Here is a 14,262-nt window from a genome sequence, read left to right as displayed (position 1 = left end):
TGCAAGAGTATTGCAATTTTCAGAGTTTGTGAAAAGCCTCTTGTTCCCTAAATTTGTAGAAAGGTAAGATGAAGGAAGCGGCACAGCGCTATCAGTATGCCTTGAGGAAGTTTCCAAGGGAAGGATTTGGAGAAGAAATGAAAGCATTCAATGAGCTGAGAGTTTCATTATACCTAAATTTATCAAGATGTCGCCGAAAAACAAATGTAAGCTTGTGCTGTTCATCTGTTGCCTCTCTGGCATTGGCAATCTTAGACTTCTGTTCTCCTGCATTATTGAGTTTGTACTTGGACATTTATTTTTGCTATTTTAGAATCCTTTTCACTGTATCCTGATACTGGGCTTTGTTGTGTCGACAAATGGGGACAGTTCGTAAGATGAGGGTGTGTTGCTGTGGGGGATCTATCAAAGCTGTTCCTGTGTAATCCAGTTATTTTGGAATGACGAACTGCTGGATGTTTGTGGTCCTTTAAAAAGACTAAATGGAAAATGCCACCACCGCTACCCTTTGTTACCATACAGCATAACCTACTACTACGGCTGTATTGTGTGTGCTGGTTGTTTCTTGGTACCTTCACCAGTGCATCAGATGGCTGATAAGAACCTGAATGACCATCAGAGCAAAAACTTCTGATCTTCTGAATATACCTTACACTGTTGCTTCTTTCAAACAGTAACTTCTTAATTTCCTAGTCATCCAAGTTGTTCTTGGCATCTGCTCCAATTGAAAGAATTTCTAAACATAGGTGTCCAGGACTTTACATAGGCAGTTCTGCCGCTGCTTTGCACAGCGCTACTAATCCTTTCCTTTCTGTGCTAGAACTGTCTCTCCTGATGCCTTCCCTCTCCTGATGCCTTCCTAGATGAGATTGGCTTTTTCAGTTGCATCAAAATAACAGCAGAAAGTGGCTCTGTGACCAACTAGTGCATGTGTATGCGTGTGTGTGCGTTTCTTACCGTATCCCACTGATAAACTCTCATTTACATTTTGCTAATCCTGAAGTGCATCACCTTACATCTAAAGCTCAAGTTCATCACGTTACTTTGCTCTTGCATGATATCTCGGGACCTTTTTTGGGGTGTTAATACTTTCCAACCTCCTGTATCATCATGCTCGATATAATTCAGTATCATGAACACCCTGTGCTGTGCATGGCTGTTACAAAAATTAGATTTGCTTCTGCCTTCATCTTCCCCATAGGCATCTTTGCCCCCCTTTTCAGTCCTGCTTTGTTAATTCCAGTCTTTGGTTTAACCAACAATTTACTAAACTCTTATTCAGTGTTCTTGTTAAATGAAGACCAAATATATTGCATCTAGTGCAATTCTTCTTTAAAAATATCACTTACCGTATCAAAGAAAGTTCTGGACTAATCCAACCCATTTCCTGATTTTTCTTCGTTTTCTCTAGGTCTTCTTTCAGAACACATTCTAAAGCCTTGCTATCTGAGGTGGTCATTTATCCTGCTAAACATGCAATCTCTTCTAACATTTTAACATATTTGGGTTGAAAATAACCGTATCTTACCTATATTAACATTGCTTTTTAGCTCCCTTGGAACTGGTTTCCCTTAGACAGGAGAGGCAAGGTTAGCAAAATGAGGTCTGTTTTCAGTCTTTCAGAAAATATCTGCTCTTGCTATCTGATAAAGGTGGCTTTCTATACTGCGTACGCTATCTGCACTTCTGAAGCAGTACCACGAATAAAAAGCATGCAGCTTTCTTTTATTGTCAATGTATAATGAGTACATTTGTTTAAATTATTAGGACTTTGGTATGGCTGAAGAGTTTGCTACCAAAGCATTGGATCTGAAACCCAAGTCTTACGAAGCCTATTATGCTAGAGCAAGAGCCAAGAGGAGCAGCAGGTACTGTTTGACTCTGTACATCTGCACAGGTTTTTTAACTTCCTAACACTTTCAGTAACTGTTTTTCTTTTCCGCTAGTTGTATTTGGAACTTGCAAAGAAGTTGTTATTTTCCTTGTGCACTTTCCATCTGCATTAGGTCTCTGTATCAGTTAAAGCCAACCAAACCAAAAAAGCAGAATTGAATACTCATTTAGGTAACTGTTAGGCAGTCCAGAAAGTAGCAAATTGATATGAAGCGGGATTATTTTAAGTGTAAGAGTGAATAGGACTGCTATTCCACGTGACTCAGCAGAATCTTGTCAGCAGTGCGCCACCAAACTCCAGCACTGCATTATTTATTACCGAGAATAACTGGGTGCTTTTATATGGACAGGATATGTTGAATCATTGGCAGTTCAAGATAAAAACAAGGGGAGAGAGGAGGAACCATCTCTTTAAGCTGGAAAAATACTGAACTACAGTGATATAGTTGAAGTATAGGGAGAGGTGCCTTTTTGCTTCACGGTGTCTTTTCTAAGCAGAACAGTGAACGGTCACGAAGCGGGGTTCAGCCAGTTACCTACTCCGAAGGTAACAGTAAAGGGCTTGTGAGACGAAGCTTCAGTTCCTGGTGTTACCAGCAGACTTCTGCTGCCTTCCTGAAAAAGCTGTTACGGTACAAGGGGAGGGGTTTAGGGCTGGGTCTGCGCTTTCACTGTGGGAAAGAACCACCTGGATTGGAGAACATCCAGTTCTTATATTGTCACCACCTGCAGCAGGAGATGACAAATCAGAATAGTTCTTTGAAGGTGGTGGAGGTGGATTAGTAGTAGGCAATCCTGAGACTCAGATTTGCCCCAGGTTTTTATTAAATTGACTTCCCCCCCCTTCCCCTAAACAGAAAGCTACTTGCTGCCCTTGCTGACTTACGTGAAGCCACGCAGCTGTGTCCTAGCAATCAAGAGATAAAACGTCTCCTGGCTCGAGTAGAAGAGGAATGCAAACAGTTCCAGAGAACACAGCAACAGAAGCATCAGTCTCCACAGCTACTACAGCAAATTAATAACTCTGATAATGAGGAGGAGGGCATTATACAAGCTGTGAATGATAATTTTAATCTTCAAGACAGGGAGGAAGAACTGCCACACTCTGATGAATCTGTTTCCTCTCCGCAAAGGCTGCAACGTTCCTTAGCTGCTTCATCATACAGCAGGACCCTTCAAGAAGGTGTTCAGCAGAAAGCTAGATCTGTGTCCCCTCAAAGCAGAACAGGCAATAAATATTTGAGAGAGCCAGGGTTGATCATGCAGCCAACAAAGCAGGCACAGATTGTGAAAACTAATCAGCACCTGAGCTCCGTCCAGCCTGGATCAAAAATGGGGAGCAGTCAGTGTAATACAAAGACACAATCATCTTTTCAGCATCTTCCCCAAAGTCCCTTGCCAGTCCGGCACTCTAAAATTCAGCATTTGGAAGGGACAAGCACATTATCATCTGGAAGCGTTTCCACAGGTCCCAGTTCTGAACTGCACAATGAGAAGTTTGTGTCCAGCCAGTGTTCCCGTTCACAGCATAATGAGAATCTCTCTTCTCATTCTGTTCCAAATAAGGCTAAAACCGCTGACAGGTTAACAGCCCCGACTCAGGTGAATCTCAGTGAAGCAAGGCAGCAAAGTCCTGTAACCAGTGGTGTCTCTCCTAGTTCTCCATCCAGTAGTATGACTCTTGCCAGCTCTTCCAGCAGCTTAACTTCAGCCAGTGGCTTTTCAGATAGTATTAAGGGGCTAGGCCCAGACGTCCGACTCAAGGAGAATAACGTTAATCAAGCTCAGGGTATTATTGCTGAACACAGACCTCGCAATACCCCATTTATGGGAATCATGGATAAGACCGCAAGGTTTCAGCAGCAAAATACTCAATCCAGTCGCACTTGGCACTCTCAGGCGCCGGACGGATTATCAACAAATGTTGCTTCTGGGGGCATTCAGGCCTCAAATTTTGAGCAGTTCTCAGTCAAACACTACCAAACTAAAATTTCCTCTACCGGTGCTGCCCCAGGAGATAGCAACCAGAATGGTATGCAAGCTAAGGAACACGGGGAGCTTAAGTGCCAAATACCTGCCCACTGTCAAGACAACAGAGCACCTAAACAAGCCTCGCATTTATACCCAGATGCTGTATCAAAACAGCAGTCTCACGTCAATAAGGAAAGCCATCTCAGTCATGTCACGTCTGCAAAACCAAAGCGATCATTCATTGAATCAAACGTATAAATATTATTTTGTGTATCTCCAGGGTTGAAAAACTTGGCTCATAACATCATAGGGTATTACTGCTACACAAAATACTGATTGGCTGGTCACTTGTGAGTTTGGGTAAGCTGTCCCTGTTGGCCAGTCCTTAATGGGATACAACCACTTTAAACTGGTCCTACCATCACAGGACAGTAAAGTAACTGGAATAGCAAATTTGTGTAGAAAGAGTCAATCAGCATCATCAGTCCACCAAACTAGGACCTCAAGCAGAGAAAGCCTTTCCATTACCTTTTACCGTTAAATAGGACTTTCCTTTTACATAGGGCTTTAATCTTGGCTTTTGGTTATATTACATCTCACCACCTACATAATAATCGTGCCTCTATAATGCTTAAGTGCTTACTTCTCAAAACAGTGTTAAAAGAAAGGTATCTGCTGCATAATACTCAGATCTGTGTATGTATGGGGTTTTTTTAAATCAAAGTATTTTATCACTTTTCTAGTGGGATCTAATTTGGGTTGCATGATGTACATTTAGGAAGCATAAATAATTTGTGTATGAGTAAACTATAAGCAGCCATGTTTTGACATGTAAATATAACTATTTTTAGTAACTAGAAGATATCAAGTAAAATAAACAATGACATTTGCATGTGTATTGAAAGGCTTTGACCATATTGGTTATTGCACTGAAGAACACAATATTATGGCATATTAACAATAATCGCACTTTATATAGTTTATCTGATCACCTTTGGGTGCTATCTTAAAGCAAAATGATTTATTGTTTATTCGTGAAAAAGGTACAGCAATGAAATGTTTAGTAAGTGTTTTTATGGGAAGCCCAAGAAACTGATGGAGTGAAGATGAAAGCTTGAGGAAAAGTGCATGTGCAGTCGCATGACAGGATGAAGTTGTGAAGGTGTTTCGGAGGAAATAAGGTTTTATATCAGCAAGAACGTTCTGAAAATAAACAGATGTAGTGACATTCCTGTGAGTGCAATTGGGTTGGAGCGGTCAACTTTACATAGTCACTTTTCACGTCTTGCTTGTATACAGTGTTTTATGTATATTGTAAACAGCCGTACCCATTTTTACAAATTCTTTTTGAGTTTGCATCATTATGCTTTAGCTTATTTATTGTTTACTGTTTCTTTGATATTTTGTACAAGTCCTATATTAGTCTTGTCCTGTAGTTCTATTTTTGCACAGCTACTGTATTTTTTCCATACAAAATAAAGATTATTAATATACCTGTGGGATGAGATGCAGTCACTGATGGTTACAGGAGAAACTCCCCCCAACTGTTCCAAGCACACGTTCAGCAATAGGGAACAGAGAAAGACACATTTTTGTTTTTTAAATTAGAAAAAGAAATAAGGCTTATATACTTTGCTATTTCTTATCTTCTGAAAGACTAACTTGGCAAAATCAAGACTCATAAATGTAGTGAAAATGTTAAGAAAACTTTATTTGAAAAAACTGTGAATCTGAATACTTCATTCCTTAAACAGAAATACCGCGAAGTAAAATCACCAATAACTTAAAAAGTTTTTCAGTAATTTTCTGGGAGCTTCCAACAGCGAAGATTTTCTTTCTAACAAACATTTAAATGACAGCCACAGATTAGAACAGAAACACAATCTTTTCTTTCCAGTTGTTTCTGATACAATTATTTCCTTTAGCTATTAAAATTAATTGAAATGAAATTGTATGTAAACAACTTCAAAAGTAAGTGGTTTAACTATATTTCTGCTGAGTCTCCAGCCAGCGACTGATGGCCATTTTTAGGGTCCTATTTGGTGTAAGCGTAAGAGAGGGGAGAGGAAGATTTGTCATGGGACTAGATCGTCTTTTATTGCAGATCCAGTTTTCCACTGCTTCCTTTTCATAGGAATAGCCATCTGCAAAGAAACCATCATCAAAAGCTTTTATTACAGACTGTTGGGCACTGTTACACTGTAAAGATTTTAGCTATTTAAATTTAAAAGGGATGTAAGGGAATCAGGATTTCCAAACAGGGAAATTGAGATTACAGAAAAACTACATGGCCTGTGAAAGCTTTACCAAAACTCATACATACTTATTTCAAATTACATAGTTAAATGTATTACAATAAAACTTTATACAGGAGTATTAAGATCAAAATTTTGTTCAACTTTGTAAATTATACTGTACTTAGCAAACTAACTAGTACAAACTGTTTTAGAAAGCACTGCAAATTTATCAGTCAGTTACAGTCGCATCAGTTCACTGACGACTATAAAGCAGCATATTGTTTGAAAAATTCTGTGTCTTGATGCCTCCCCCCCGAGCGCCAGGTACGGCAGTAAGCATGGGGCGGGGACGACACGGGGGACACAAAATAAGATCTCTTTAGAAAAGGCTCTGCTTGTGCACCGATGTTTTCCCACTGTAGCGATTTTGGTTGGCTTGGAATTTTGCCTCACATGTCTGTTAGCAGCAGAGGCATGCCAGCACTGGACATTTGCAAAACTAGCCCTTTCCCACCCAAGGGGTTGGCTCTGATGAGGTCACAGGAGTAAGCCGTGCCCGTGCATGAACTTGTGACTAAGGTACACAAGTGGTAAACAGGACCAAGTTACATAAAAAATCTGCCTGTGTCCTTATTTGTGGTTAAGGAATTATATACAGTACAGATAAAGTTCATTACAAGGAGTCATCAGAGCTGCCTGCCAAAGGTCCCTCTGCCTGCAGCCCTTCATGGCCAAGTAAGAAAGAAACACTGCAACTGGTGACGAACCAGGAAACGGCAATCCACAACCAGCGTTTAGAACAAGTGCTTAGTGCCTTTGAAAAAAGGTCCTTTAAATAAAATCAAATGATGCTTATCAAGTTGCCTGCAACTGCAATTGCTTAGCTCTGTTCAGAACGAAACAACAAATTACTCTAAAGACACTATACTAGACATTGTCGAGGCTCACCAAGCATTTGCAAGTAGTAACACCCCCTCCCCCCCAAATACTTACAAAAATACAGCACAATGTTTGTATTTGCCAGTTAAGGACAATGGGAGAAGAAAGATAAAGGGTACTGAACCAGTACTGAACACGAAACAGAGCTGGTAATAAAACCAGCATGTCAGTTAAAAACAAAACAAAACAAAAGTGCCTAAGGGCAGGGGGGGAATGCCCCACCAAAAAAAAACCACAAACCACAACACACCAAAGCTGTGCTTTACCAAAATGCATAAATGGCATATTGGTGTTAAAGTTACTGCACACCTTTGGTTAATAAAACTATGAGATTTTAATCACAATTTAAACATTTCCATTTAGCTGGATCTAAAGTTCTTGAGTAACTTTTTAAAAATAATTTTAACTTCAGGAACCCTTTATAGTAAAAAAAAAAAAAAAAAAACCACAAACAAAAAACCCACTCAAAACCCACAACCAACCAAACAAAAAAAAGACGATGAAAGCTGGCCCTGAATATAAACAGTTCAGGCTAGTTTCACGTTTCTGTCTCTGACTGCAAATCACCCAAATACATTATGCACATGCTAAGAAAGACTTTCCTTTCCCTGTGAATGAGCCATAAGGTGGAGTAAAAGCTCCTTAGCGTCCAACGGCTAACACAACTAGAGACTGCTCCTGCGCAGGCTCAGCGACCAACGCCGGCGGCACGCAGCTGGTGACCAAGCCAAGCCGGGCACGCGCTTGGCCCTCGACACCTGTCTGGTTTCAGGACCTCAGCTCTTCCAGTCAGCACCGAAACGAGCTGTTCCTCGAAGAACAGGAGCAGGATCGAACCCCACCTCCTTCCCCCCTGCCCCCAGCCAAGCATTAGCACAGTCACCCAGGAACACCTCTGCCTGATGAAACGCAAACCTGTGCCCTCCGCCCTGTCTCTAACACAGGGCTACGCTCCCTTTCCTTCCCCTTTATTGAATATGCGCCACTTAACATGGAAAAAACGTTACTTAGGCTGGTCACTTGAGTAAAAGAAATAGAGAGTTTGGCATTCTACCTTCTTTTTATTTTTCCTTACATTCCACATAGCACAGAGGCATAAAGGTTTTATTTAAGTCTTACTTAGCTTACTGAACTAAACAAAATACCCAGCTCACTTCAGTTAGTTACCTTCTAATCTCAGAAATACCTAAATTCCTCCAATTTAAATCTGCAAAATTGCCCACATCTTCAGGTCAGCTGCAGCTGTGTTCATACTACAGGAACTTCAGTTCTCCAGTGCTGGGCAGTGAAGTAGCTGGCTAGTGCGTATAGAACTTTCGAAACACAAAACTAAACTTTCCTTCACCTGTCTTGCCACAAACCAACCTTTTTCCTCCTGCAATCGTTAACATTCATCAACTTCTATAAAAATAAAGCAGCGTGAGGAACTCCCATATATGCCCACCCTGTGTTCTGAAAAGCAGAGGAATCCCATGTTTCAGGACAGCAGTGTAATACACGAATACTGAATGGCACAGGAAATATTTATTAGATAGTAAATACTATGATTGATCACACACACTGTGAACATTTTATTTTAAAAGGTCAACAGTTTCTCTTAAAAAAGCCTATTTGATTTTGTAATATACATGTGAATAGTGACCGGCAGTAATTCTCAGCTTTTCAGCAAAACTATCCTGCTCTAAAACTATGTAACCTTATTTCAAAATTGTATTAAAAAAAGGATATGCAAGGCTGTCCTACTGCTGTTGTTTAGAAGCTCAAGCCCTGTTAAAAGTGCAGCGCTTACCACTCCAGCAGCTAGCAAATGCTTCCATATTTTGAACGTTCTGATTCTCAGAAGTCTGGCCTGATACCTCAAAACTGTATGAAGTTAGTCACTGTTTACAGAGCATCAAAAAAATATACTGATCTCCTGATGCTCATATGCCCCCCATCCCTGTCCTCAAGATTAGAACTATGAAACACTAGTTCTTCATAAAATGTTTTAACTACGTAACATCTTCTGCTCCTTGTGTATCTCAGTTCCAAGGTCTTGTTGAATTTAAACGAATCTCACTCTGTACAAACTTTAAGTGCCATACACATGGTGTGCTAAGAGTAGCAATGAGGCAGTTTTTTGGTTTTTCCCCCTGCTCTGTGCGCAATTTTGCACTTACCGAGACAACTCTGTCATTGGGCTTGTAATTATATTTGCAAAGGCACACAACGGAAGGAATATTAAGAAAAAAAACTATACAGCCTCATCGGCAGAGCTGACACTAAGTGCATTGTTTGATATGGTATTTTTCTCCATATCAGAGACATAATTTGGCCAGTTAAACATTTACCACAGTTCTATTTTGTTGCGACAGTTATTTAGAATAGTTTATCTTTCTACAGCTGATAAGATATGTCCATTTTTGGGTTCCCACACCTATCTTTACCCTTAAGTCATTCATTTTAGTCAAGGTCATTTAAAGACATACCTGCTGCAATGACAGGATCCTTCATAAGCTCCCTTGTTATAGGACATAAGAACTCATCAGGGATAGTAACAGAAACAGAGATCGTTTTCATCCTCAGTTCTTCAATTTTCTGGAGGACTTTACTGCGCAGGCCTAGAGACTCTGAGAAGTTATTCGTACGTGAAGGGGACAACACAGACATGTAAGGCAAAGAGGTTAGGTCTTACATTAATTAGCAGTTGTGTTACAGGAGAGACAGCTCCGTCTCGCCACCCCCACCAAATACAGAAAAACCTGCAGACACCCTTGGCCACCACTACAAACAGCTCGACTACAGCACGCCACTCCTGTTGGCTAACAGTAACTTTGTGGAGTAATGAAAACAAACAGTAAAACAAATGCAAGTGCAACACTGCTGCAAAGACGTGGCTACCTGGCAGAAGAGCATTCTAGCTGATGCATAACAGAATCACACACTGCTGCACGTGCAAAGCTAACTAGATAAAACTGAAACGGAGGGGAAGATAGCAGTGTTTCTCCCTTGAAACTGGACTACATAAATAACAGTATGAAAGTGTAAGAGTGCACAAGTGCCATCATCACCTCCAAACAGAAGACTACCTACCACCAAAGCACCTGAGTGAGGACTCATCACCCTTGGACCAGATCTGCCCTGCAGTTTGGCATAGGCTCGTATTTATGTCACCATTATGGACATAAAGTGCTACATCTGTCACAGATCAGTAGGGAGGCATTCGGATGTTGCTTCATCTCCCAAAAGTCTTAATTCCAGTAAGGCTGAGCACACTTAACACAAGGACTCCGCTGTTGGCGTAGCATTACACAAACAGGATGAGAAGATGCGGTATTTACTCCACCTCCAATCCTCTGTGTAACAGCTCGGTGGTTTAGCGCTGCCCCGCGGCATCAGGCACTCTGGATTCCAGCGTGCCTTAGGCTGTGCAGCATCAAATCCACCCTTCTCACTTCCCAAGTGTATGCATCAACCGCTCTTCTAGTAGAATATTACATCAAGCAGCACAGCAAAATTCATGGACGCTGTAGCAGGATTAGGAGACTCCATTAAGAGGTTCTGGCCCCTGTTCCTTACACTCTTTGCACTGCGTAATTGGAGAAAAACCACATAAAATAGAACCATTCGCTCAAGTATAAGCTTACTAACATATATTTAATCTTCTACTTTTGAGCCATGTCTGCACAACACACATACAATCAGACTCACACAGAGGTTTTGAGACTTTGCACCCATGCCTTATGAGTTCTTGTGACTCTCTTACTGGAGATCCAGAACCACGTTCCTACTTCTTGAACTCAGGCCACCATTAATATATGCATTCACCTTCACTGTAAGTGGTAACAATGAGTGCCAATTTATAAAATGGAAGCGTGCACCACCAAGAATAAAACCGCATGCCAGTTGTAGGCGTTCCATTCCTTCCTTTGAGTTACAGTTTGATTGACCCATTTTTAAAAAAAGTAAAAAGGAGGACCCTGGGAACTATCGACCAGTCAGTCTCACCTCTGAGCCTGGTAAGAACATGGACCAGATCCTCCTGTAAGCTATGTCAAGGCATAGAAATGACAGGGAAGTGATTAGAGACAGCCAACATGGCTTCACAGAGGGCAAATGATGCCTGACTAATCTGGTGGCCTTCTATGACTGCGTTGGTGGACAAGGGAAGAACTACTGATGTGATCTACCTGGACTTCTGTAAGACCTTTAATGCGGTCCCACACAACAACCTTGTCTCTAAATTAGAGATGGGTTTGATGGGTGGACTGTTGGAAGGATGAGGAGTCGGCTGGCTGGCCGTGTCCCAAGAGTTGCAGTCAATGGCTCAATGTCCAAATGGAAACCAGTAACAAGTGGTTTCCCTCAAGGGTCCACACTTCGACCAGTACTATTTAATGTCTTCATCAGAGACATAGGCAGTGGCACTGAGTACACCCTCAGCAAGTCTGCAGATGACACCAAGTTGAGTGGTGCAGTTGATTTGTTCGAGGGAAGGGGTGCCATCCAGAGGGACCTTGACAGGCTTGAAGAGTGGGCCAACTCATGAAGTTCAAAAAGGGCAAGTGCAAGGTCCTGCACCTGGGTCTGGGAGATCCCCGGTATCAGTACAGAATGGGGGATGAATGGATTGAGATGAGCCCTGCGAAGAAGCCCGTGGGAATACTGGTGGATGAAAAATTAGGTATGAGCCGGCAGTGCGTGCTTGCAGCCCAGAAATCCAGGCGTATTCTGGGCTGCATCAAAAGCAGCGTGGCCAGCAGGTCAAGGGAGGTGACTCTCCCCCTCTACTCAGTTCTCGTCAGACCCCACGTGGAGCACTGCGTCCAGCTCTGGGGTCCCCAGTACAAGACAGGCATGGACCTGTGAAGAGTGGGTCCAGAGGAGGGCCACCACAGCGATCAGAGGGCTGGAACAGCTCTCCTATGAAGAAGGCTCTCCTATGGAGAGCTTTGCGTTGTTTCAGCCCGGAGAAGAGAAGGCTCTGGGGAGACCCGGTGGCGGCCTTTCAATATATAAAGGGGGATCATGAGAAAGACGGAGAGAGACTTTTTACCAGGGCCTGTAGTGACGAGACAAGGGGCAGTGGTTTTAAACTGAAAGAGGGTAGGTTTAGGTTGGACATGGGGAAGAATTTTTTTTACTGTGACAGTTTGCCCAGAGGAGTCGTGGATGCCCCCTCCCTGGAAGTGTTCAAGGCCAGGCCGAATGGGGCTTTGGGCAACCTGATCTAGTGGAAGATGTCCCTGCCCACGGCAGGGGGGTTGGAACTAGATGATCTCGAAAGGTCCCTTTCAACTGAAATCATTCTATGATTCTACGGTTCTATGATAGCATGTGTGCAAAATTACCTTCCCGACACCCCCCTTTTCCCCTGATCATCTATCAGTCTCCTGGTGAAGCTAATTTCTGCCACACCCATTCACTTCTTAGCTATGTCTTTCTCCCACTCTGCCATGCCAGAGTGAGTGTTTAGCTTCCAACTGTGCCAGATTTTAAAAAAATAATAAAAATACTACCCTGCCAGAGGAACCCTGAAAAAAATCGTCAACAAATCTTAGAATGGCTTTTTAAGATTAGTCTTAGAAAAATGCTTTTAAAATATTGACACAACTTTGAAAGCTTAAAACATTTAAATTGATATAAACATGGTTTTAAATTTAATACAAGCCATAAAATGGCAAGATCCAAAATAAAAGGAGCTGGCACAGTGTAAAGAACTCATTTCAAGCCACAGATAACAGTCATTTCTCTAAATGCCTGATGTGTTACAAAACACACCATTGTTGCAGTGACTACCTGTCTGCAGGGATTAAAAAAGTAATTACAGAGTAAAAATCTGAATACCACTAACATTACAGGGACTGACTGCTTTTTTACTGGCTGCTGTGTCCTTCCGGTCATGCTAAATGTAAGGACATACCATTTCAGTAGAAGTATAATTCATTGGATTTCCCTTAACCTTCGCATTAGCTTTTGTCATACAAGGTCATTTACATCTCTCTATTACAATACACTACACCTGTTGTATAGTATTGCTGTCCTATGGCTTACAAAGGGACGACTGAAGAATGCCTGAACCTGTGTTTTTTAAAAGATTAATGTCCTAATTTAAAAATAAAACTACAAACACAATTATGCTTGTGCCATGCTGCCTTGTTTTCTTTCAGGCTGCTTAGTTCAGAGGCTCTCAAGCGGATAAAGTGAAGACGCATCAACAGTAACCTTGCTGTCTTCAAACAATGCATCAAAACAACAATAAGGTGTGTTTGTACACTGTGCCTGCAAATTACACTTCATTGTTCTATGCTCCTATTTCATGAAGGATAAGGTCTTAGACTTGCAGCACCTCAATACTCTGACAATGCTTGTGTAAGCAACCTATATCAAAATGGAAGTAACTTATTTTTACAATTAAATTGTACACTGGCATTCCTCTCCCCAGAAAAGTGCATCACATTTATAATGAGGTGCACTCTGATTAACACAATATCCATAAAACGATTAAACTTCATTTACTCCCAACTGTCCGTTCTTAAAAAAGTTAAAAAATAACCTCACTGTGGACAATCATAGAATCATAGAATCATAGAATCATACAGGTTGGAAAAGACCTCTAAGATCATCGTGTCCAACCGTCAACCCAACCCCCCCATGCCCACTACACCATGTCCCTAAGGGCCTCATCTACACGTCTTTTAAATACCTCCAGGGATGGTGACTCCACCACTTCCCTGGGCAGCCTGTTCCAAGGCCTGACCACTCTTTCAGTAAAGAAATTTTTCCTAATGTTCAATCTAAACCTCCCTTGGCGCAACTTGAGGCCATTTCCTCTTGTCCTATCGCTAGTTACTTGGGAGAAGAGACCAACCCCCACCTCGCTACAACCTCCTTTCAGGTGGTTGTAGAGCGCGATGAGGTCTCCCCTCAGCCTCCTCTTCTCCAGGCTAAACCACCCCAGGTCCCTCAGCCGCTCCCCATCAGACTTGTGCTCCAGGCCCTTCACCAGCTTCGTTGCCCTCCTCTGGACACGCTCCAGCACCTCCATGTCCTTCTTGTAGTGAGGGGCCCAAAACTGAACACAGTATTCGAGGTGCGGCCTCACCAGTGCCCAGTACAGGGGCACGATCACCTCCCTATTCCTGCTGGCCACACTATTTCTGATACAGGCCAGGATGCCGTTGGCCTTCTTGGCCACCTGAGCACACTGCCGGCTCATGTTCAGCCGCTCTCGACCAGCACC

The 14,262-nt window shown here is 42.1% G+C and overlaps 2 protein-coding genes across 8 annotated transcripts in view; one reads left to right on the top strand and one right to left on the bottom strand.

The window, feature by feature from the left end:
• The window catches only part of TANC1 (tetratricopeptide repeat, ankyrin repeat and coiled-coil containing 1), a 100,259-nt gene extending 94,898 nt beyond the window's left edge, over positions 1 to 5,361 (top strand). Inside the window, exons 24-26 of the mRNA XM_075152602.1 lie at positions 60 to 206; positions 1,768 to 1,868; positions 2,751 to 5,361. Coding sequence (XP_075008703.1) covers positions 60 to 206; positions 1,768 to 1,868; positions 2,751 to 4,122 — 1,620 coding nt within the window. The 3' untranslated portion in view covers positions 4,123 to 5,361. The remainder of the gene's footprint in view (positions 1 to 59; positions 207 to 1,767; positions 1,869 to 2,750) is intronic.
• Positions 5,362 to 5,551: 190 nt separating this feature from the next.
• WDSUB1 (WD repeat, sterile alpha motif and U-box domain containing 1) overlaps positions 5,552 to 14,262 on the bottom strand; it is a 31,849-nt gene continuing 23,138 nt past the window's right edge. For all 7 annotated transcript variants that reach the window (XM_075152597.1, XM_075152599.1, XM_075152595.1 and 4 more), the window contains 2 exons: positions 9,509 to 9,649; positions 5,552 to 6,008 (listed from right to left, as the gene is read on the bottom strand). In XM_075152597.1, the coding sequence (XP_075008698.1) occupies positions 5,845 to 6,008; positions 9,509 to 9,649 (305 nt within the window). In that variant the 3' untranslated portion in view covers positions 5,552 to 5,844. The remainder of the gene's footprint in view (positions 6,009 to 9,508; positions 9,650 to 14,262) is intronic.

The sequence above is a fragment of the Calonectris borealis genome, chromosome 6 (assembly GCF_964195595.1).
Source record: "Calonectris borealis chromosome 6, bCalBor7.hap1.2, whole genome shotgun sequence".
Taxonomy (NCBI): Eukaryota; Metazoa; Chordata; class Aves; order Procellariiformes; family Procellariidae; genus Calonectris; species Calonectris borealis.
This window is presented reverse-complemented; position numbering and strand designations above follow the sequence as displayed.